This window comes from Melospiza georgiana, chromosome 8 (assembly GCF_028018845.1).
Source record: "Melospiza georgiana isolate bMelGeo1 chromosome 8, bMelGeo1.pri, whole genome shotgun sequence".
In the NCBI taxonomy this organism is placed as follows: Eukaryota; Metazoa; Chordata; class Aves; order Passeriformes; family Passerellidae; genus Melospiza; species Melospiza georgiana.
In genome coordinates this window covers 8,651,952-8,673,959 of record NC_080437.1, presented here as the reverse complement: position 1 = coordinate 8,673,959, position 22,008 = coordinate 8,651,952, and the positions used below count along the sequence as shown (strand labels likewise).

At 40.8% G+C, this 22,008-nt stretch overlaps 1 protein-coding gene across 16 annotated transcripts in view; it reads right to left on the bottom strand.

Moving 5' to 3' along the window:
* Positions 1 to 22,008, bottom strand: part of ANK3 (ankyrin 3) — a 280,780-nt gene that overhangs the window by 186,449 nt on the left and 72,323 nt on the right. For 15 of the 16 annotated variants that reach the window (XM_058028737.1, XM_058028738.1, XM_058028747.1 and 12 more), the window contains exon 1: positions 3,724 to 4,139. The exons of the other annotated variant lie outside the window; for it this stretch is intronic. In XM_058028737.1, coding sequence (XP_057884720.1) covers positions 3,724 to 3,837 — 114 coding nt within the window. In that variant the 5' untranslated portion in view covers positions 3,838 to 4,139. Of the gene's footprint in view, positions 1 to 3,723; positions 4,140 to 22,008 lie in introns of those variants that run through there. 16 annotated transcript variants of the gene reach the window in all.

Genomic DNA, 22,008 nt, shown 5'->3' with positions numbered 1-22,008 from the left:
AGGGCTGGGCAGCCCAAGCCATCTCTCCCAGGCCCTTGGAGCTGGCAGCAGAGCCCAGCCCAGAGGATGCACAAGCTCCTCAAAGCAGCTGCAACACCTACAGGCTGATCATTCCTGACACAGCATTTCCACTCATTTCCATTAGGAAACTGCAAGGCAATTTTTGCAGCATACCTGAGAGTTTGGTAAAACCTTCCAACACCGTGAGCCTTATGATGAAATTAGCAGGATTTGTGACATTCTCATGGATTACTTTCCCTGCTGCCCACAAGTTTGCAGCAGCAGAGGCTGTGACAGCAACAGCCTTTAACATCTCAGGGACAGCAGCAGCCAGGCTTTGCATTATGATAAAATTATTCTGTGCTCCCAAAGAACACAAGTGCTCCTGAGCACTACACGTAAATGGAAATCACTTCAGTCCTACTAAATATTGTATGAAACATAAATCATTAACTGTGTGCCAAGACCTGTCCTTCTCTTCTGATATGTACCCAACAGAGCACACAAAAAACCCTTCAGAGGTTTCACCTTTATTTTAGGAAAGGCACTGACTAAGCAACCAATTTCTGTCCAGACATTATTATAGGATAAACATTTTCTAGTTTTCACAAACAAAACTACACATGACAGAGCTGCACTGACAAGTATCAAGCAAGCTATCCTATCAATCTTATTTTTAAGAGTGGCTTGCCTTGTTCTGTGATGCCACTAAAGGCTCAGGTCTGCCCTTGGATGTACTCAAACTATTTTCAGTGCAGGACACTGCACAACCATCCAGAGGCAGAGCTGTATGAAGCTGTAATATGAACTTGAACAGAATAAATGGGAAACCTGTACAATGCAGATCCTTCATTTGCTGGCCCTCTCCCTTTCTCTTGCCTGAGTTAAGCCAGGTAAGCTCTGAGCCTTTGAGAACCTTCAGCAAAGGCCTGCAATGTCCTGAATGCAAGGAAACGGGAGTGTGCTGGGGCCATAGGGCACAGAAGCACAGCCTCTCCACAGAGCTAAGAGGGGCAATTTGAAAAGATCTCACCTTGAAATTAAATGGGATGGGACAAAACGCAGGTTGTTGTTCTGTGTGTGTTTTTAAAAGGTCATTTCTCTCATCCAAGTCTCAAAGCAAGCCTTCACAGGAATGTTACTGCACTGTAAATTGCTTAAGCAGTCAAAAGCAGTGAAATATTCCCCTCAGACTGCCATCCTCCAACTAAACAGGAACATAAATCAGCATGACTGTTGCTAGTATCACACAGGACTAAGACACTGGCTGATCCCACCAGCCTTACTTTCTAATCATTGGTTGCCTTGGGCTCTTTACTGTATAAATTATCCAGAAACATTAGCATTCTTTGTTGTTCCAAAGTGATTGGAAGGCTCTAAAGGATATTTCTGCATGCTGCTTAAGCAAAGGGTAAGCTTTGTGCAGTATCATGTGATCAACAAAAAAATCCCCGAGTACTGCCTGCTTGTGGGTGGTGCAGAGGAACAAGAAGTGACTCACTACTCATAGTGGAAAATTTGGGGGGAAAATGTTTTAAATAGCCAGGAAAGCACAAAATGGCAAACCAAATTATTGGACTTCCTACGCCCTATGTACTGGGTAACAAAACCATGGCTTTGACATGACAATGATGCCCAAATATATGAGAGTTAAGTGAAGCAATTGCTGGGTTTTGCTCTGTTCTCCTACTAGAGAGGGCCTCTACCTGTCCTGAATCTGCAGAGTCCTAAGGAAACTCAGAAAGAAACTGGAATAAGCTACCAAATTCCATAGGGAGGGAGAACAAAAAAAATAAAAAAAAGCATTTGGTGGAGCAAAAGCTCTCTATTCTCTCTTATTCTTAAGATGCAGAAATAAAACACTGAGGGAAATCCATATATTTGAGATTAACAGGCAGATATTTATCCATGTGCCACTCTGGCTGCTGAGAGATTTCCTCTCTACAGCAGTGTTGTATAAACAATAAAGCATTTTTGTCCACAAAGCAATTGTCTCACCTCACTGAATCAAGAGCCTCTCACTGCCATATCCCTTCTATATTGTTCTAATTCCGAGCTGTGAGGAAGCTCCCTTACACAAAGACAGTGCATGGATCCGGTTGGGCATGCTATTGTTAAACTTGAGCACATCAAGAACAACGTGGGCTCCCTGCAGCATGAGTGGATTCCGCTGAGAGACTTTACATTTTAGCTCACAAGCCATAGGTAAATATGGGCTGAGGGGACAGCTCCTACAATTAATTCCTAACTGCTGTGGCTGTTTTCAGCTGGGGGCAAACCCATCCTGACAGCAGCGTTACAAACCTGCACATAACCTAAACAGCAGCCAAGAAAAACATCACTATTTCAGGCTGCTTTCAAACAGCAGCACCTCAAAATTCACCTCAAAGACAGAGACTTATCTTCATACTGCCCTTTATCCTGGAAGATGATTCAGAAGAGCCTATACATTGACACAGAGAAAATGCCTCCAGTGTTGTAGCTGGCTGCAGCAAATGTACTGCAGCATGTTAAGAGTCTCCCAACGTGCAGGCTGGAACAGAAGGCAGTGGGTTTCTCAGTGCCTTTCATTAGGTGTAGGACTGCCACAGCAGAGGGAAAAGAGAAAAGGGCAGGGAAATGCTGACTCTCGCCCAAGCAAAAGATGCACATATGTTAGAGGAAATCTACATGTCATTTAGGAAGCACATGCACCGCTTCTCTGAGCATATGAAGATTACCCAGTCCCCCCCTTAGGGGGATTTCACAAAGGCACACAGAAATACTACATGCCCAGGTTTCTCTAAAGGCAGCCGGCTCCTTGATATGTTCTTGAAAAAAATTATCATGAAATGCAGCCAAAGACAAGAAATTGTGGCAGGGCCTTATTTCCATGGAGCAGAGTACAAGGTGTCATTTATAAGGACACAGCCTCAGAGCTGCCAAAGTAGCTGGCCTCTTTATCTGTCATTATGCCACAAACCATAACTATTTTGCTTTATACCTTAGAGAGAAACAGTAAGCCTGGAATCACACAGAGGCTCCTGACCTGAACAATGAGCAATGCAGTGCCTACTGAATTTTTCAGATCCTAGTTTGCTGAAGGGTTTTCTGCAGCTAAGACAAATCTACAGCAGTGAAAAACCAGGCTCTGTAATCTCAGCCACGTATTTTTCTAACAAAAGAAAGTTGCTAGTACCAGACTGTTACAGCTCAATTCCGTTAAACAGCTCACCGTTAAGGAAAAAACAGAAACACTGAAACACCTTATTTCTGTAACATTATCCCAAAAATGGATGTTTCAGAAGCCAAACATGTGACACAGTCCTAACACAAAGAAAAAAAAATCTGCCTCTACACACATTCCTTTTAAGTAACCTGCATGTAAGACTAAACTATTATGCTATGCTTTGCTATAAAACCTACGAGAAAGCTCAGCATTAAACCCCACATGATGGTTACAAACTATTTTCAACTCACAGACAGTTTTCATATCACAGTAACATAAGTGGGAAACGAATGCACACCTTCTGCATCCTCACTGCAATCAACTAATATCCAATTAAACATTCAATTGCTTTGCAAACCCACAGCCGTGGTTACAAATGACATTTTACAATGTTAGCAAATTACTCCCACAGCTACCAAGTTACAGGCAAGAACAAGCTTTTAATACTTCAATTGCAAGGTAAGAAAATTAAAACAAAAGAACCCCTGTTCAGAATTTGGCACAGATCTAGATACCTTTTTCTTCCGATCCCGGGATCTTTTCCTGTGTTTTCTTTTTTTCTCAGTTTCTTCCTCAGCATTTATTTCTAAATCCCTGTTTTTCTTTAACTGTGATGCTGCGTGAGCCATAATGCATTAAAAATCCTTTACAACAATGCTCCCTTGTAAAAGGTGATTTCCTCGGGCACCTTTAGCCAGCCCTTACAGCAAATGTTCCAGTGATTGGAAGGAGATCTGTGACCAGAGCCAGGAACACATTCAGGATTCAGAGATCTCGCAGGAGCTTGCAGTCACTACAAAAACACATAGTTGCAGATTTCTTCCTATACCTTCCTGCACCTGAGCCTTTGTAAAGCAGTGCAGCCATCGTAATGCATTTAACGTAATGAAAAAGACAGCTGGGACAGAGAAAGCTGTATTATGGCTGTATCCCCTGCCACCAGCTGGAAGTGTCTAAGTGACTCCACTGAAGGGGGAATGCTGAAAAGGAGCGCTTTCTATTAAAAAAAATTCCAGAACAATAACATATGCTGCATTGTTTTTTCTTCACTGATCTTCGAGCATGTTTAAAAGCTACTAAAAAAATGCAGTGTTAGCGCTGTACGTCTCTCAGCTAGTTTTGTGTAGTAAGCCATTTAACCTATAATGAAATGGAGCAGCTCCTACTTTAGGTTAACTGCTGATGGTGACAAAAAAAATAAAATAAAAATTTCTTTTTACCATGGAGACTCTGACTGCATTATGTAGAAAACAATGCATGCATTGCCATATCTTAACAGTGTGTCCTTTATACCGATTTTTCAATTCCAATACATTTTGTGACAGAGGATTACAGAAAGCCCTGTTGTATTTTTTCCCTTTTTTTTTTTTTTTTTTCAAACATACTTATTACAACACATCATACAGAGAGAAAGATGCAATCACACTGGTGTGTGAAACAGGCATTTAATTCATGGGAGATTTTCTGGCACTGTTCATTTACGTGGTCAGAAAGGGAAATCGGCATTATTGCCATGTAGTTGGAAATGTACTTTTAGGCTTTTGTGTCAAGGCTTGCTTCAATCATCTTACTATTTTTGCCACCTGAGTCCTCAATGACTGCAGCTTTTGAATATTCATTAGGGGAGGTAAAATAGCAGCAGTATTAAGGCCTGCAGGAGGATCTTTTACTAGGATGAGCACAGAGCAAGCATCTAGTAAATAAGGAACCATATTTTCTCTGCACAAATATGAACAATCAGCAGCTTGCCTCAAGACTGCTGTTTTTAACCTTTCCCAGTATTCCTAGCAGCATGCTTCACTGTAATGAAGATCAGTGTTTTAAGGGAGTCTGATTTCTTTCAGATAAAACCCAAAAGTCTCTCCAAGCAAAACCAGTGTATTTAACATGGTACTAGCATTTCTTTCTAGAAAGAAAAAAACCCAGAATCTGTTGTAAAAATTAAGTTAAAATTGAATTTGAAGTGCAATTAGCCAAATCAGGCTGAATCTTCTCAGGGCAACATAAAATCCAGAGATGTCTCACACATTTGTAAATATTCTTCCCCCAGACTTGAAAGACATTTTTTGAATTCTGGTTACTGAGGCCCTGCAAGCAACATGCTTTAGTTTTCACATAACATGGCTAAAACAAAAATAATCTTTTAAGTCTCCAAAACAGAAACTACTTTGAACATATCCTATGTTGTCCAAAGGGCAGCACACAGTGCACTGTTTGTCTCCTGCTCACAAGCTAACAAACCAGGTTTAAGAAGCTGTTTGTTCTGGAGTGGTTTTTAAGAAATGCTCAAGGATGGAGGCCACAGTTGTGTGACCTTAGGGATTTTTCTTGCTGGTGCAGTAAAACCAGGGTTTCTGAGTGCATGCAAAGCTCCTGTACCCATACACCGCCGTGTGACTCTCCACACTCCCCCTCCACGACTGAAAGGTTCTGAAAAAGCTTCTACTGCCTCTGGAAAGCTGTGGGAAGAGGAATGCTGCACTTGGGCAATGCCTAGATTTGAACCAGAAGCAGTCAGCTCCCACTTCTCTGTGTTCTACAGAGACCTGAATAAACACATTTCTAAAGATGCCAGGAGTACACCCCAAGGATGCCCCAAGCATGCTTTGAACTGCAGGGCATCACTGCAGGCTGTCAAAGGCCATGCCCAGGCAGGCACCTGATTTTGGCCCAGCTCTTTAAGGAAACTCAGGGCAGCAATGAGGAGATTCTGCTCTAGCACCACCAGAGCCCTGCCAGAGAGAGGAGCTGGCCAGGCTGCTCATTCATGGGGGCTGAAGAAGGCACCTCGGGAAGGACAGTGATCCCAAGTTTTTGTGCCTATTAAAAAAATTAAAAAGGCAAAGAAATGGCACCCAAAGCTTTACTTTCTAGTCTACAAGCTGCCTGCATGACCTTGGCAGTTATCCTCTTGGAAGTTCAGATCTTTGTAAAATAAAGTTGACATTAGTTCACCTGTCTTATCACGGAAGTGCTAAGGAAATACAGCAGAACCAGAACTGAAAGTGGATTCAACAAAATTCAATAGAACTGGATCCCTCTTATTCCCAGCACATTTCCATCTGGATTTGAAAGACTCATGAGTCTTTGCCTTAGGAAACCAACTTTATTTGAGCCAGAGCTGAAGTGAATGCTGCTGTCATTCACCGCTTGCTGGCTAATCCTGTGACGTCCTATAAGCCTTTGAACCATACAAGCCTGTAATTTATGCCTAAATAACCTCATTAAATGAAAATACAAATAATGCATTATCAAGTGGTAGGTGTTTGAAATACTTCAAGCATACTTTTAAAAATGCTGGCACAGGGACTAACATGCACGTATCCAGCTTAAACGCCCAAGTGCCACCCTATGCACAGGTTGTATTCTGTGCAGGTAGAAAGCAGCCCAAGCTTTTATTAATGAGGAAAATGCTAAGAAATGAGGATAATAAGTGAACTCACCCAATCCCTTGAGATATGCATAAATTGGAGGGTTTTATCTGTCAGCCAAGACTGCTTCATCCCAAGGATCTTTTCAGCTAATTAATCAATTGGACATAACATGCAGATGTTTTTATTATGTGGATTACAATCCATGCTTGAACTACAGAGTCCAAACTCCTCCAGAATTAGATTTCAGAAAGAGAAAAATGCCTTTTCAAGCTATGGTTCTGAGAAATTATCTTTTAGCTGTGATTAAAAAAAAAAAAATCAACGTAAGAAAAGAAAAACCCCTTATAGCTCGTAGGCTGGGATAGTCTCCAACAGAAAAGAGGTTACAAGAAAAGTGTGAGTAAAAGATTCAGACTCCTGTGGAAAAGCAACTGTACATGTACAATTCCTGCTTTTGGGGAAATGGTGAAGTGGCACCATTCACTGGAAGGTGATAGGGCACTGCCTGATGAAAGCTGGGTGAAGTGTGAAGGTTTTCATGCCAGATGTGTCATAACTCACTGCAAGGGAATTGGGTACTGGAAATCTTCATTAAGTGCTTCTTTTCAGACTTCAGTAAAATAATTAAGCTATTTGATTTCACCCTTAATTACAGAGTTAATGAAATGCCAATGAGTGTTTCAGCACAATCCATGGGGTCCTGATAAAGAATGATAAACTGTATCTTACTTGAACAATGGGAAATTTACACTTTCTGTTAGCACAAGGATAATGTCTACTTAGCTTCAGCTACTCACAAAGTCACAATAATAATGTCAGGAAGTGATTTTATCAGCTTGAAAGTGTGTCATTTGCTTTAGGTTAAGATGCTAGTCCCACTGTTAGATGCAAGAGACTGCAAAACAGGATTAGCATATAACATTGAGATGGATTTGGAAAAAAACATGAAAAGTTATAGGAGGAAAAGGTGTTCACAATCTAATTACTTGTGTTAATTCATCAATTGGTCAGCAGCTTACAGAGTGAAGATAGCACTGACACTTTTACAGTTTTTTAAAACAAATTATATAGCACTAGAAAAAAAAAATGAGATAATAATGAAAATATTAGCTTACTAAGAAAACGCCAAAAAATAGATTTATGAAAATCTGAGGGGTTTTAGGTAAGATAGAACACCACAGAAACATTCAACATTCACACTTCTCAGATCACTATGGATTCAGAAAGGCTTCTAATCACACACAGTGCTAGAAGGTCACTCTGAAAACTTTTACTGGTAAACAAAGTATGTTAAATTTTCCCAAAGATGAAAAGTACATTATAGGTAGACTAGAAATAGCAGAGAGCAAAGGAAAGGAAAACACATGGAAAGAAGTAAACCCAATTCTTATAAGGCTACTCTTATATTCTTAATTTCTGAGTTTTCTGGTACAGAACAAATGCCATTATTGCCCTGTTTTGGATTATGTTGAGTAAAGCAATGGAAATGAGAGGGGAAAAAATAGAAGAATAAGACTTATTAGATATAAGACAAAAATTAATGAAAATTACATCTGGGGAGAAGACTAGGCAGAAGAAATTTTAAAAAAATATATGTTAAAATGGGTTAACCATAAAAAAACTTTCTCATGAGTCTTTTAAGATTCACTTGCTCCTTAGTTAGGCTAGCAGGCCTTGTGTCTCAAAATCAAACAAACAAATCCAAACAAGACTAAAAGCCTATTTAGCATCTAGTTATACCTTTCAGCTCCTCTTCACACATTTGATGTCCAGGATAGGATGGACCCATCTCCAAACATGCAGAAGATCAAGACCACTAAGCAGCAAATGAATGGAAAATAAGAAAGGCTAAGGCTTGTTTGGCTCTTTTGTGCTACTGCATTGAGTTTCTCCCACCACCTGCTCCTTCTAGCAGAATTCTATTTTGGCAATAACAGTCCCAAAAAAAACCTGGGAAAACATGACAGTCAGAAAGGGATGTATGCACTACACTAAAAAGCAGGAAAATACTTAAACTGCATTTTGTACACCACTTTTCTAGTGCTAACCCTTTACCTCCTTTGAATTTACAGTATAAAACTTGGAATGGTACTGAATTATGTTCTGTTTCTTATTTGACTTCTTTGGGGCACAAGAACTTAAAAGTGCTTTGGAAATGACACAAATTCAGGGATGCAGTGATAAAGGCCAGAGGCTTAAATGACCCTTCTTAAATTTCCTTTTGGAAACTTAAGTAGAAATTATAACAATTGTAAAAACAAAAACAAGCAAAAAAAAAAACCAGAAGCCAACGGCCAAACAAACCACCACAACAAAAACCAAAACTAAACCAAGCCACCACAAAAACCCTCAAAAAGCCACCCCAAAACACCCACAGAGAAAACAATCATGGAGTATGCTTTTCACTAAGCCCTCCCCAGACACTTCACCTGCCTTCTGAGCTGATACAAGATCAAAGCAGCAGCCACTGTTAAGCTCGTAGAATGAAGTGCAAAATTACTATTTCTCTGTGCAAGGATGACACATTTTGGCATAACTGATGAAATTACACCTCCTGTGGTCCAGCTTACTCAAGAGAATGCGGATGGCTGACACGTTTGTGAATTTTAACTCCAGGCTGGAGGCATGACTTTTAAAGAAAACTACTACAGGCTCTTGTGTGCCCTGAAGACTTGCACATCTGGTAAATCTGGACAGTTCAAAAGCTGACTCAAGGCTCACTCAGCCCATGGGGTCAGGGCAAGGGAAATGGGAAAATAAACCTTCAGCTGTCCCAGGCCACCACACAAGCATGGTAAATCCTCCTGCCAACAAACTGGGAGAGGGAAGCATTGTGCTCATGCAGCAGCAGAGGAGAAAGGACTTGAGAAGACTGCAGAGCAACCAGGACTGGAGATCACCAACCCTGACTTTCAAAACAGGGTGATGTTGTTTGAGGCCTACACAGAGAAAGGGAGCTCACAGTGACAAATTAATATTAACTCTTCTGAGAAGATGGAGTAAAGAGTTTCATCTCTGACTCATGACCAACTAAGGAAAAGGTACTGATGTATCTTATTTATAGATAGAGGCACACTAATTGCAAGATAGATTTTGTGGGGCTTTGTGGATGGGACTGCCGAGCAGCCCAGGAAATTTATCCAATGCAAGAAACACTGGTAAGAGTTCTATACTTTGTATACAATCACTAAATGGTTGCAGAACAAACACACCAAAAACTTTCTTCCATTTGTCTTCTGCCAAGAATAATATTGCTAAAACCCTATATTTATTGGGAACCACTGCAAGTGCAACAAACATGCACTTTAAAAAACAATTTTTCTACCTTTTTCCCCTGCAATTCAAACACCAGACTACAGCCTGGCCTGAAACTCTCATGTAGAATGTCTGTGTCTTAGGGATGCTGACAAAGACCACTAGGAAATGGCATTAAACTGGTTTCACACATCCTAAGGGGAAGAATTTATATCCCAAACTGACCCTAGATCACAGTGACATAGTTTTCAACCCTCACATGGAACTGCTCAACTGTGTTCTGAAACTGTATCTTCAGAATATTAACTCAGAATATTAACCTCAGAATATTAACCTCCGACTTTCATCATTTCTCTCTGCCTAGTTCACCATGGTCTCCTAGCTACTGCAAGCCACAGCAGGGTGACCAGGAGGTCAGCGGAACCAAACTGAGTTTTGATCTGGAAATTTAGTTAGATATGTCTGCAAATGTCACTAACAGAGACAGGAAAAGTTACCCCTGTGTATAGAGGAATAAGTGAAAAAGCAGGTTTGCTATCAGTTTTGCACTCCCACACGCAGAATTTGAACGCTGTCTGTGATATGATAGGAGGATCAATCCCATCCTGGAGAGCTTCAAAAAAAGAAACACAAAATGCCATTCATCAGGATTTTATGATTCAGCTACAAACTTCACCCCGAGTGGTCAATTAATCACTGCTGCATCTGTCCACTTCTGCTCCAACACATGAAGGCAACCTGCTCACACATCCAGTGAACACCGAGCCCGAGCTGGGGTTCCCCCAAAATAAGGAGAGCAGGTATCAAGGAGGTGGCTCTCAGAAGCTCCTCTGCCAGGTCATCCAGTCCCCAAACAGACACAAGATGAGTTATTCCCTGCTCATCTCAGATGGAAAACTCCCTGTCTCAGAGTGGTTTAAAAATAACCCAAAACAGCAGCAGAAAATGTCTTTGTGGTATTTCAAGTTTCTCAGCATCAAGTCCCCCCGCCTGCTGTCTCTTTTCTGGAGCAGTAGCAGTCTCATGATAATAAAAGCTACACAAAAAGCTTTTATTAAAAACCACTGCAGAACCTGCAAAGGTGCCAGGAAGTGAATGTGCTTCGGCAAATGAAGCTACCAAACAGAGTGGGATGGCATCAGTCACAAACAAATGCAACACCTTTGCTGTAGTTAGTAGATGATTTTCCAGTACTCATTAATTAATATTCTTTGATATTTGTTATGTTTGAGTCAGAAATAAACACTTTGGGCTAGAAGGCATTTTGACCAAGGGAGTCTTTCCATAACTGCACAATGTGTCTCCAGGGTAGAGGCCTCTGTGCTTTAGCAAGAAACTGCAATCATGAAAATATCACTTAACCTTCCCTACCACGACACAGCCCCAAAAGGAAAACTACTTTTAACTTTGGACAAAGGCAGCCCTTTATCACCTTGTGAAATGGCTTATTCCCCCCACCCACTGCCAGCAGTAGGGAGTGCACTGAGTGACCCAGGGCCCGCACATTTTCCTGTTGTCACAGCTCTGCACATTATGAGCATCTTAGTTGTTTTATTTTGAAATAAGAAGTTGCTGAGCAAATGTTACAAAGGACCCATCTGCAAAGGTCACAAGAAAGGCTCTTTGAAGTTGCCAGCATTTCCCAGTTGCCCCAAGACTTCCCGCTGAATAAGTTTTTTTGTTGATCTTATGTGTTGCAAAAATGCAGAAATTATAAGAAAGGAAGAAAAAAGGCTCTTTGGCTTGTTTGTAGGTTTGGTTTTGTTTTTTTTTTTCATTTTAAATTTCCCTGAACTACTTGGATACACAAAAAAAAAAATCTACTGCTAACATGCAGTATTCCCAAGACAAGGAAAGCAGGTTCACATGTGAGCCAAGGAGGAGAGCTGCAGTTTCTCCCTGATCAGTGCCGCATTTTGTGCAGCACCAAGGCTCCCTCAGCAAGTACATATTTACTCACTCTTTTGTTGCAGACTTCCCACTTTAGCCAAACTAAGTGCAGAATTTTCAGTGAAGACACTAGTCCCCGCCCAGTATACACAAAATTTCTTAATCTTTAAGGAAACATTTGAAACGAAAATATGAAAGCAAAAAAGAAACCTCCCACTCACTCCAGCATAAGAAACTCATTTAATTAGATTCTTTAATTATTCATTATTCCTTTTCCTATGTTGAAATGACCATCTTTGCCTCATTCCCAGAGGATGGTCTCCATAATTAAGTCATGGAATCATTAAAATCTCAACATGCTGCCCGAGTGAGATTTTAGTGTTTTAAGTGTTCTGCACGCTCCATGCAGCAGTAAGCTGAATTTTGTAGGGGAAAAAGGTGCAAAAAAGCAGAATAATTAGCAATCAGTAACAAGTAGCAGAAAGGTATCAAATGCATGTTTTTCACGTGACATTTTTCTCACTTTCTGTTAAGTAAATTCATATACCAGTCATAAAATCTACAAGGTTACGCTTGAAGCAGTTGTACGTGAAAATTCTCAGTTTCCTTAAAAAAACAACCAGTATCATAAAAACCCTTTCAGGGTAATTAACAGAGATGAATATTTTACCTCAAAAAAAAAAAAAAAAAAACAACCACCCAATCAAAACCTAAAAACACCAAACCAAACAACAAAGTCCAGCTATTAGTACCTTGATACTAAAATCCTGTCGGAAGAAACCACTGGAGCAAGAAAGGTAACTACAAAAGTTTCATTAATAAAAATATAAATCACTGCCTCTAAAAAAATTCAGATATTTGGTGTTTTGTTTCCTCGTAAATTTCACATAAGCTATTAATATTCATAGGATACCAAGTTCTTTCTTGGCCTAGCAAGAGCAAGTGGGCATAAGAAAAAATCCACTTACCTGTATAACAATTATCATTATCACAGCATAGGAGCCTTGATGTGATGCCTGAAAGCCCAGGTAATGTAAGTGCCCTATTCAGACCAACAAAATGTGGCAATTCCTGCCCAGATCTGCCTGTGAGCTGAGCAAACACAGCAGAGGATGAAGTTAGAGGGGAGTTGTTTAGGTTGTATGGCATGGAAAAGAATGTACATCAACACAAGTTTATGCAATGGGGATGTAAACACAAAAGTAACAGCCTGGAAGACACAGGAAGGAAATCTCTCTCTCCCTTCCTCAGCTCTGCTTGGGTCCCATCTGGAACACTCTGTCCTATTTCGGGCACTAAATTTCTAGGAAAAAGTTGTCAGCTGGAGATGAGAAGAATTTATTGCTTTAACTCTGAATTTGCTCTTCTTCAGAAAACAACCCTGAATCTGTGGTTAGCAATAAATAGCTCTGGACTTGCATATCCATACACTCAAAGCAAAGACAAATAGCAGCCAGCACTGAACCTTGCTCATTTGCCTCTCTCCCCTCACAGCCCTCTTGGCTTTTCCTTCTTCCCCCCAAATTAGGCAAATCCAGATGATTGCAGGCAAACCAACATAAAAACTAAAGATTACTCTTTTTCAGTTTTTTAGAATTTTTAAATTTCTGTTTCTGTGATTTGTTTTATTTTAAATCAGTTTGTGGAGGGGTTGAGAAGGAAGAATGTTGCATGGAAATTCTGTTCAGGGATAAAGGCACTGTTCCCCTTTTAAAGATAGAATAAATTCTGGCTAAAATGTTTAATGAACCTAAAATTTAAATAATCAATACTTCACACAGCAGAAGAGAAAAAAACATAAAAAGAACTGTTGCCCAGAACAGGGACATGGGAATTATACAGGCTTAAGACAGAATTCCAGCCACTACAGTTTTGTTATGTTCTGGGTGTGGTTTTGGGTTTTTGGGGTTTTTTGTTTTGTTTTGTTTGTTTGGGGTTTTTTGTTGTTGCTTGTTTGGGTTTTTGGTTGGTTGGTTTTGGTTTTTTGGGGTTTTTTTGAGACTTCCTGGAAAACAGGCAGGATAGCAAAACACTGTTGAAGACCAAATTAGTACTAAACTTGAAAGAACAGAGTGGGGAAAGAAAACTCAAAATACCAGGAGATAATAAATTTGTACACTGGTCTGCTCAAACTTCCAGTCCTAGAGATCTCCTGTGCCTGAATCTGTCACCATCTGGAAGTTATTGGGAGGAACTGCAGTCAATCTGGATTTGTCAAGAGGAAACTGTGTACAATGAATTTAATTTTATTTCATGTAAAGGTGACAGGCATTGGAGACTGGAGAAGAGCAATATTTGTACCTGGCATTCTCATAAGCAAGGCAAGGAACGTGGTGTTGATGAAAAGATTGTTGGATTAATCCAAGAGGGATCTGGTAACTGAACTCAGGAACAAGACATTAACATTCATTGTCAGAAAGGATGGATGTTCTGCAAGAGTCTGTCCTGGATTTGCTTCTCTCCGGTGTTTTATTAATGATTTGGGCAATAAGAAAAGTTTATTAGTGATGCAAACGTGAAACTACAAGAAGCATGTGCATGCTGAAGAGTGAAACTTTAGACCAAAATAAGTAAGACCAGAGAAATTGTGTGGGGAAAAAAACACCCAACCAAAACAGATGAATTTCAGTGAAAATAACGAGATTTTTTTTCACAGGCCAGACAAGTAAGGACTTTTCTGCAGCATTGTCTGCAGGGTATAAAACCTTGCAGGCTCAAGACAGGACAACAGAGAAGCAGCAGAGTGCAGAAGGGACAGGCTGCACAGTGAAATCACCTTTCTCCTCCATTCAGTATTTGCAAAGCCACAGGTGTACCGTGGCTGACTTCTGCTGTCCTGATGCCAGGAAAACATGGATATTTGGGAAACAGCAAGAGCAATCAGAAGCCTGTAAAACACATCCTCTTTTTTCCTGAAGAGAAGATGGCTGATGGAACATGGCAACAGTCCTCAAGTCCATCAAAACCTGACAAAACAGAAGAAAATTGTCTGTTCTCCACCATTACTATGGATAGTAGGAGGAGTAGAAAGTTTCAATTGCAGCAGCCAGATTTGGGTGAGATATTATGAGAATTTTTTACACTAAGGGAACTCTGCAACAGCAAGCGAGGGACCAGAATGGAAACTTTGTAACTCTCCTTTTAAAAACATTTGTTAGGATCCACTTGGTCATTCTTACATCTGTGGTGCTTGTGAGCACCCTATGAGCACTGTACCAAGCTTCCAAAAGTCTGTTCTTAATTCAAACTTACTGGGACAATACAAAACTATTTCATTGATTTCAGTGTTGTATACTGATTCAGTAAGGTTGATAGTAAGAAATATATTTTCTTAATGTAAAAACCTATGACCATTAGCTGCTTCACGTCATCAGAAGCAGAGCTCCAAATGAAGATCCAAATCAAAAGACAAGAGTGATGTGTTTGAATTATTCTGGCCACTTTGAAAGTCTTAAAAAGGTGTTTCTCCATGTATCAAAAATAGAATTTTAGAAATCTACTTTTATTCCATAAGTCTAAAAATAAAGAGGAATTAAACAAAATAAACCATATAGAACCACAGAGTATGCTGAGAAGTCTGCTCTAAATTACAGGCACATAAATGAACTCTAAAGAAAATGCAGCTGAAGATCTTTATGGCAGTGAGGATGAGCACAGCAAGCTTTGGAGAGCAGGCTTTGGCCTCTTCAGGGACCTGCCTGGTGGGATGAAGCCTCCAGAGGGAAGAAGGACCCAGGAAAGCTGGTGGATAGTCAAGGATCGTCTCCTCCAAGCTCACATGTGATGCATCCCAACAAGAGGGAGCCAGGCAAAACCAGCAGGAGTTCTGAGTGGATGAACAAGGAGTTCCTGGATCAACTCAAACACAAAAACGAAATCTAGAGAGGGTGGAAGCATGGGCCATCAGAGGGACCTGAAGGTGCACAGGTCCATGGGACATGATGAGGTGCAACTGCAGGTCCTGAGGGAATGGGCAGCTCAAGTTCCTAAGCCATTATCCACCATGTTCCAGAACTGGTGGCTGTCTGGTGAAGCTCCCACTGACTGGAAAAAGGGAAGCATAACCCCCATTTCTTGAAAGGAAAACCCAGGGAACTACAAGGAACCCATCAGCCTCGTATCACTGCCTGCCAGGAGGAAGGGTCAGAGCAAGATGATCTTTAAGGTCCATTCCAGCCCCAGCCAAAGCATTTTATAACCACATGGAATCCTAGGCACCATTTTTTCCTTACTCATTAAGATGCTCTGTTTTACAGCACACACAAAATCAAGACTTTATATGGACTCTTTAGAGAAATTGCCACATTTTTGGCATTAACTTGCAAAACCACTACATAAAATTACAGCTATTTAGAGAAATCAGAGTAATTGATAGTGCATCTCTTCTAAATATATATTACATAGCTTATAAAAGCAGCAAAAAAAAAAAAAAGTTTGATTTTTAGCCCTAGAGCTGCTTTCTGAAGTTACAGTGTACATTCTGAAGGGTATTCACAGACTGTATAAAGACAGACTAACAAATATTTAAGTTATAGAGGCCACAATCCAGCACAACTGCAGTTTGAGTAGCTGTGGAGTTTGGCAGAGGCGACAGACACAGCAATAATGAAAATCAAATTTCGGACTGCATCACAAGAACTGTGTTTATGAATAGCAAATGGAAAACTTACACACTATCCAGAAAAAAAAAAAAAAAGAAAAAAAAAAAAAAAGAGAAGCACTAATCAGAATCAGCCAGTTCTCACAGGCTCCCACTGCGTAGGCTGAACAATTGTCTCATCATGATAACAGCCTTTGTGATAACCATGATCTCACCAGTGCACTCAAAGATCCAAAGTGCTGCTGGTACTCTCACACCCACAACAGGCACACTTGCTCCTTGCACCTGAAGGAAATCCTACTCTGCAGCTCCAGCCCTGGGCTGTTAATGCAGGCAGGGTGTAATCTTGTTATTTTCTATGCCTCTGCTTGCAAGCCACTAAACCTATGGATTTCCTTTGCAGACAGACTAGCACAGACAGGAATTCCCATTGTTATGAAGACATCTCCCACTCTGCCCTTAATGCAAAACTAATAGCAGAGTTATCAGCAGTAATAAAAACTAGCAGTACGCATCTGATAAATAAAATAGAATAAAAATTGAGATGCAACTTTATGTTCTGTAGCTCATTTTCTCCATTTAATTTCTGCTTCACAAAGGTAGCAGGTTACAGTCTATTTTGCACTAAGACCAGGGCATAAAACATGCCTTTTGCCACCACTGCCCCTTCCCTCCTCTTTTACTGGAGCCTGGTGCCATCTGTTTTTAACCAGTTATATTGTTTTCTTTGAGGTAACAAAGCAGTGGAAATTAGCACCAGCCACAGGTCTGGTTAAGCATGTCAGCTCTGGTAAAAAGGAAAACATTGATCAGTGTTCCACCAACAACACCCATGGAGAAACCTGAGGTACAAACAAGAGCACCAGATGAGAGATTTCCATTCCTGATGGACAGGCAGGAAGAGCCCCCTCACTGCAGGGTGTTCTGAGCTGTCACTGCCTTTTCTGCAAAGGGCACAAACTTCTGTCCCATGACATGGGCACTACAGGCAGCCCGCCCACAGACCTGGAGCATCTCTCTGTCTGCCTTGGTAAGATATTAATGCATTTTGTGGTGGAGTGACACACACAAGGATAGGTTAAGGGAAAGAGAAGCCCTTGCAACAACTTAAAAGTGCCAGCCAAGATTTATCATCAGTACAAACTGGTGTCAGGGATGGCTGTGGACTGCTTCCAGCTGGATTTCCACCCTACAGACTCCTCCAGTCTCCTTCCCAGACACAGAGTGTCACCCTCCAGAATGTCACAAAAGTGTGTCCATCCTTTTCAGCTCTCACAGCACATGAGGTCTCGGCAGCCCAGCCTCAGAGCAAAGAGAACAGCTGGCACAGCATCAGTGTGTGCCAGTTCCTGGAATGCTGCTGGAGCCAGCTCCAGGACAGCGCAGCCTGGCTACTGCTGCACATGGGGAAGGAGAAAAGCTCTCTGGCAGTTTGTTGTCATGCTGCCTGGAGTAGGGGCTGTCCTGCCAAGACATGAGAGATATGAACAGAAATCTCCCTGAAGGACACACTTTTATTCCTAAGAAAAAATAAATCATTGCGCCATGAGTGGCACACTCAGTCTGATGTGCACGGGGATTTATTCCATTTGTACCACAGGTAAACTGTCCAAAATCCCAGACAAAGTCTCCAATTTAACCAAGCTGCTCCCTGAGATCAGAGCTGATGAAGTCTGATTTTCCACATCCCTGTGGGTGAGGTGTCTCCACAGCACACCAGCTTTGGGTGCCCACTGCTCCCTTCAGGCTCCTGCCCCTGCTCCCCTTCCAGCCCTTCCCTACACCACTGAACCACCACAGCGTCCTGTCCTCTTACACATTCCCCATGGCTCTCAAAATGCCCTTTATGATTGCACAGCCTTGCATTTCCTCAGGAAACCAGAGTTAAACTGCACACACACGCTAACTGAAGAGCAGAACCACTGTGGAAAACTGTAGGTATTTTCTTACAAAAGGTAGGAAGAACAGGCTTTTGTCTGTACTCAATATCTCCCTACCACAAAGAAAGCAAATCAGAGAGAGTTTGTGGAATAATGGCTCCCTGCACTTTTAAAATTTTACTTAAAATTAATTAGCCCAGCAATAGGTAAACAGGAAGATGAATTTTCAATTTCGTGCTTGGGTAATCTTCAAGGCATCTAGAAAAGATCACAGTGAGTAAGGCTGAAGCCCTCAATGTTCTCCTTCAGTTGGCAGATTTTTGGACAGATCTTTATTCTCTCAGTGGGACAACTTCTGGTACTTGAGGCTTTTAAAAATCAAAAAAAACTTACATGATGACAGAACTGCAAAGGCCCAAAGGGGATTTTGAAGTCAAAACTTATGGAGATTCAGCATAACACAATCTGTCTTGTACAGGAAAAACCCAATTTACTGATACAGTCAATATTAACTGATAATACAAAGAACCTGATAAGAAAAATTAAGTCTACCTACAAAGGGCACTCCCTCCATGTTCTACTGCTCTCCGAATGGAAGTAGTGGAGCCAGAGATAATTACTGCCTAAAGTACATCAGCAAAAAGTGCAACAAATTACGTCAAATGAAGCAAGGATTTATCAACCAGAACCAGCAAGACATCTCTGCCTGCCTGACCCACAAGAGGAAAATAATACAAGATTTCTACATTCCTTATTGTGATGGTTTTTTATGGGACGTTTTGACAAGAAAGAACAAAAGAAAAATTATATACCAGAGACCCCTTTCTGAAAAGATATCCTATGTAAAGAATCTTTAAAGCTGCACAGTGGGGTACTGAATAAGTTTTAATTTTTTTCCCTTTTTTAAGCTCCAAGTACAAATCAGAGATGTTCTTCACCTTTGTTATCAAATCTGCTGAGGAAAAGATCAGACTCATAGACCCAGAGGTGGTGAGTAGCACCCAAGTGTATTGATCAGATTATTAAATTTAGCTGCTTTTAAAATTATAGATGAGGACAGAGTTTATTACTACAACAATCTGACCCAGCAGCATAAGGCTAAAATTCTCCAGAACTTTCAATTCCAAAGCACCAAAATATTTCTGTTTCTTTCACATTTCTTAGCATTAAAAAGAATTTGTTAAGGAAAAACATATTTCCCAAAGCCGTGCTCCTCTAGACAGTTCTTGTAAGCTTATGCAAAAATCTGGGGACCAAAAGAATTGGGCTTTCAGAGAACAATTTAAAAACTTGGACAATTAACATTATCAACATCACAAACAAAAAAGACATTAGCTGAATTATATCCTTTTTACAATGAATGGTTTTGATGAGCAGCAAATTTTGAGGCCCGGGCTATCTCTTAGTGCATAAGTTAGACCCTTAAATGAAGGGAGAGCAAGAAACAACTAGATAGCACTTTTGTCCAAAATTCCTTTCCAAGAAAGGAAATAGGAGCCAAGTTCACGTGGTTTAAATTCCATCTACATGCCTGTAACTAGTGTGTGCTTCCCTTCAGAAAGGCCTGGCCAGGAGGCCCCACTATGTTCAGGGACTTGAAACAGAATTCTACATCTCTGAAAATTACCTTTGAAGTGGAAATTACCATTTCTACTTAACCTGAAGTGTATAAGCTACAATAAAGGCAAAAAGAATTGGGGTGGGGTTTTGTCTTTACTGGAGAGAACCCAGCAAGACCAGGGTTGAAGACCATGAAGCCAGAAAACACAAACCTGCTGCCACCTGGCAGGTCTGAGATTAGGACCAGAGGTAATAAAGATAAGCTTCTCTAGGATTCCATTGCAGGAAAAATTGAGAAGGACCACCATGGGTACTCGTATTTTACTCTCCATTTGTCTAGAAGGGATGGCAGCCTCCATCACTGTGCAGGGAAAGGCAGCCTGATGCTGATGCTTCGGCTCAGGTGGCTGAGAAGCTCTTTCAAGGTCCGTGTTTGTGAAGGGTTGAGTGAACTGACACCTGGTGACAGATGTGGCTATACAGAGATAAGCAGGTGATAAGGCTGGGAGCACAGACACCTTCTGCATTCACACCCAAACAGCAGAAAACTCCACAATCCAACTGTACCTTGCACATGGACATGCTGTTTCCTTTAAGCTGTATAAAACCACCAGTGATTCATTCCTGCTCATTTTTTCCACGTCAGGCACAATTTTATTCACCTTTACCTACTCCCATTTATTCATTCTTCTTCAAGCTGTACAGATCTACTCTATTTAATCTCCCCTCACACAAGAAGTGATTCTTTTGCTACTCTTTAGACCCATTCTCATTTTACATTCTTTTAATAAGTAGGACATGGGGTAGTGGAGACACAGAAGCTCTTCTCAATTCAAGAGTCAACAAAGGAATAAAACTTTGTTTTGTCTTCTTCCAAACTATTCCCAGTGTTATTTACTCACCTTTCTTGTCATACTACTGGGCTGTGAGCAGATTAAGAAAATACCTGCATGTTCTAAACTATTGCTATTAAACAAAGAAGTAAAGAAATCCAGAAGACCAAGGCTCTGTTCAAATACTGAAACGCACCAGATGAACTAAGACAGGTGTTAATCTTTTCCAGTTTGCCTTCCAGGAAAGAAGAGTTAAATATGTTTACACTTCATCTGTTTCATCCAATTCTGATTTAACTGACTGATTTTCATCTTTTCCCCAAGAGTACAATGTATTTCTCAGTAGCAGTCAAACTTCACAAAGGATTTGAAATCACTGGAAAATGCTTTTATGGACAAAGGACACAATTCTGATCTAACTCTATGGGTGCACAAATCAGGAGTCATTCCGCTGAGGCAAATGAAGCAATAGATGAGTAACTGAGACAAATAAGGCAGGGCAAGCCTAAAAGCACGTTCCCAGAAATGCCACCAAGACAAGAAAGCCATTTGCAAATGGCATTACAGAAGAAAGGGTGAGCAACAGACAAATGAATGCTCACTTATTTCAGGACAAAACTGAGTTAGAGTTTCTGGAAATGACGTAACAGGAGCTAGTAAGAGCTTGGCAGAGGCAAGAGCAACAAGATATTCCCTCATCCAGAGGTCTGGCAGCATCCCAGTAAGGGGCTGAAACTTGCCTGTATTGTTAAAACCATCAGTTAAATACAACCCAGATGGAAAGTCACCTGAAGTTTAAAAGCCTTTCCCAATGATCTGCTCAAAGAGGCAGCAGGGTACAACATGTCTAAAAGAAAGGGAATTTAAGCATTTCCAAAGGTAAAGTGATGAATTTTGGCCCCTATTCCACAAACAATCTCCTCGCTTCACAGTGATCTGATTTCTGGATGATAGAGCATAAAATCATTCTGAGCTGCTTCCAGAGACTTGTGGTAAGGTGCTGCAGCTTTTTAATAATGACCAGCCACTCTCTTGAAGTTTGAGACTTGTCCTTTCATAATTGCAAAAGCTACCTAACACCAAATAAAAAAGCCCAAATCAACAAAAAACAAGTGTGAAAACAGAAGTGGGCTGTAACTAATTACTAGAAAACTACAGACCAGCATAACTGAGTCGATTACTGCTGAGATTACACCTTAGATCTTTCCTCAGGTGCAAAAGGGAACCCTGCAATTCCACTCCAATCTGTTTAAACCCTTGTGCTTCACTTCAGCCTGCTCCAGTATGAATCCTTCCCACAAGCCCAACTTCAGCCATTGCGGATCACGAGACACAGCAAACTTCAGCTCTGTATTTAGAATTAATAAATCCAACTCAGGATTTATTTGCTTCATCAAAGCAAGAAATA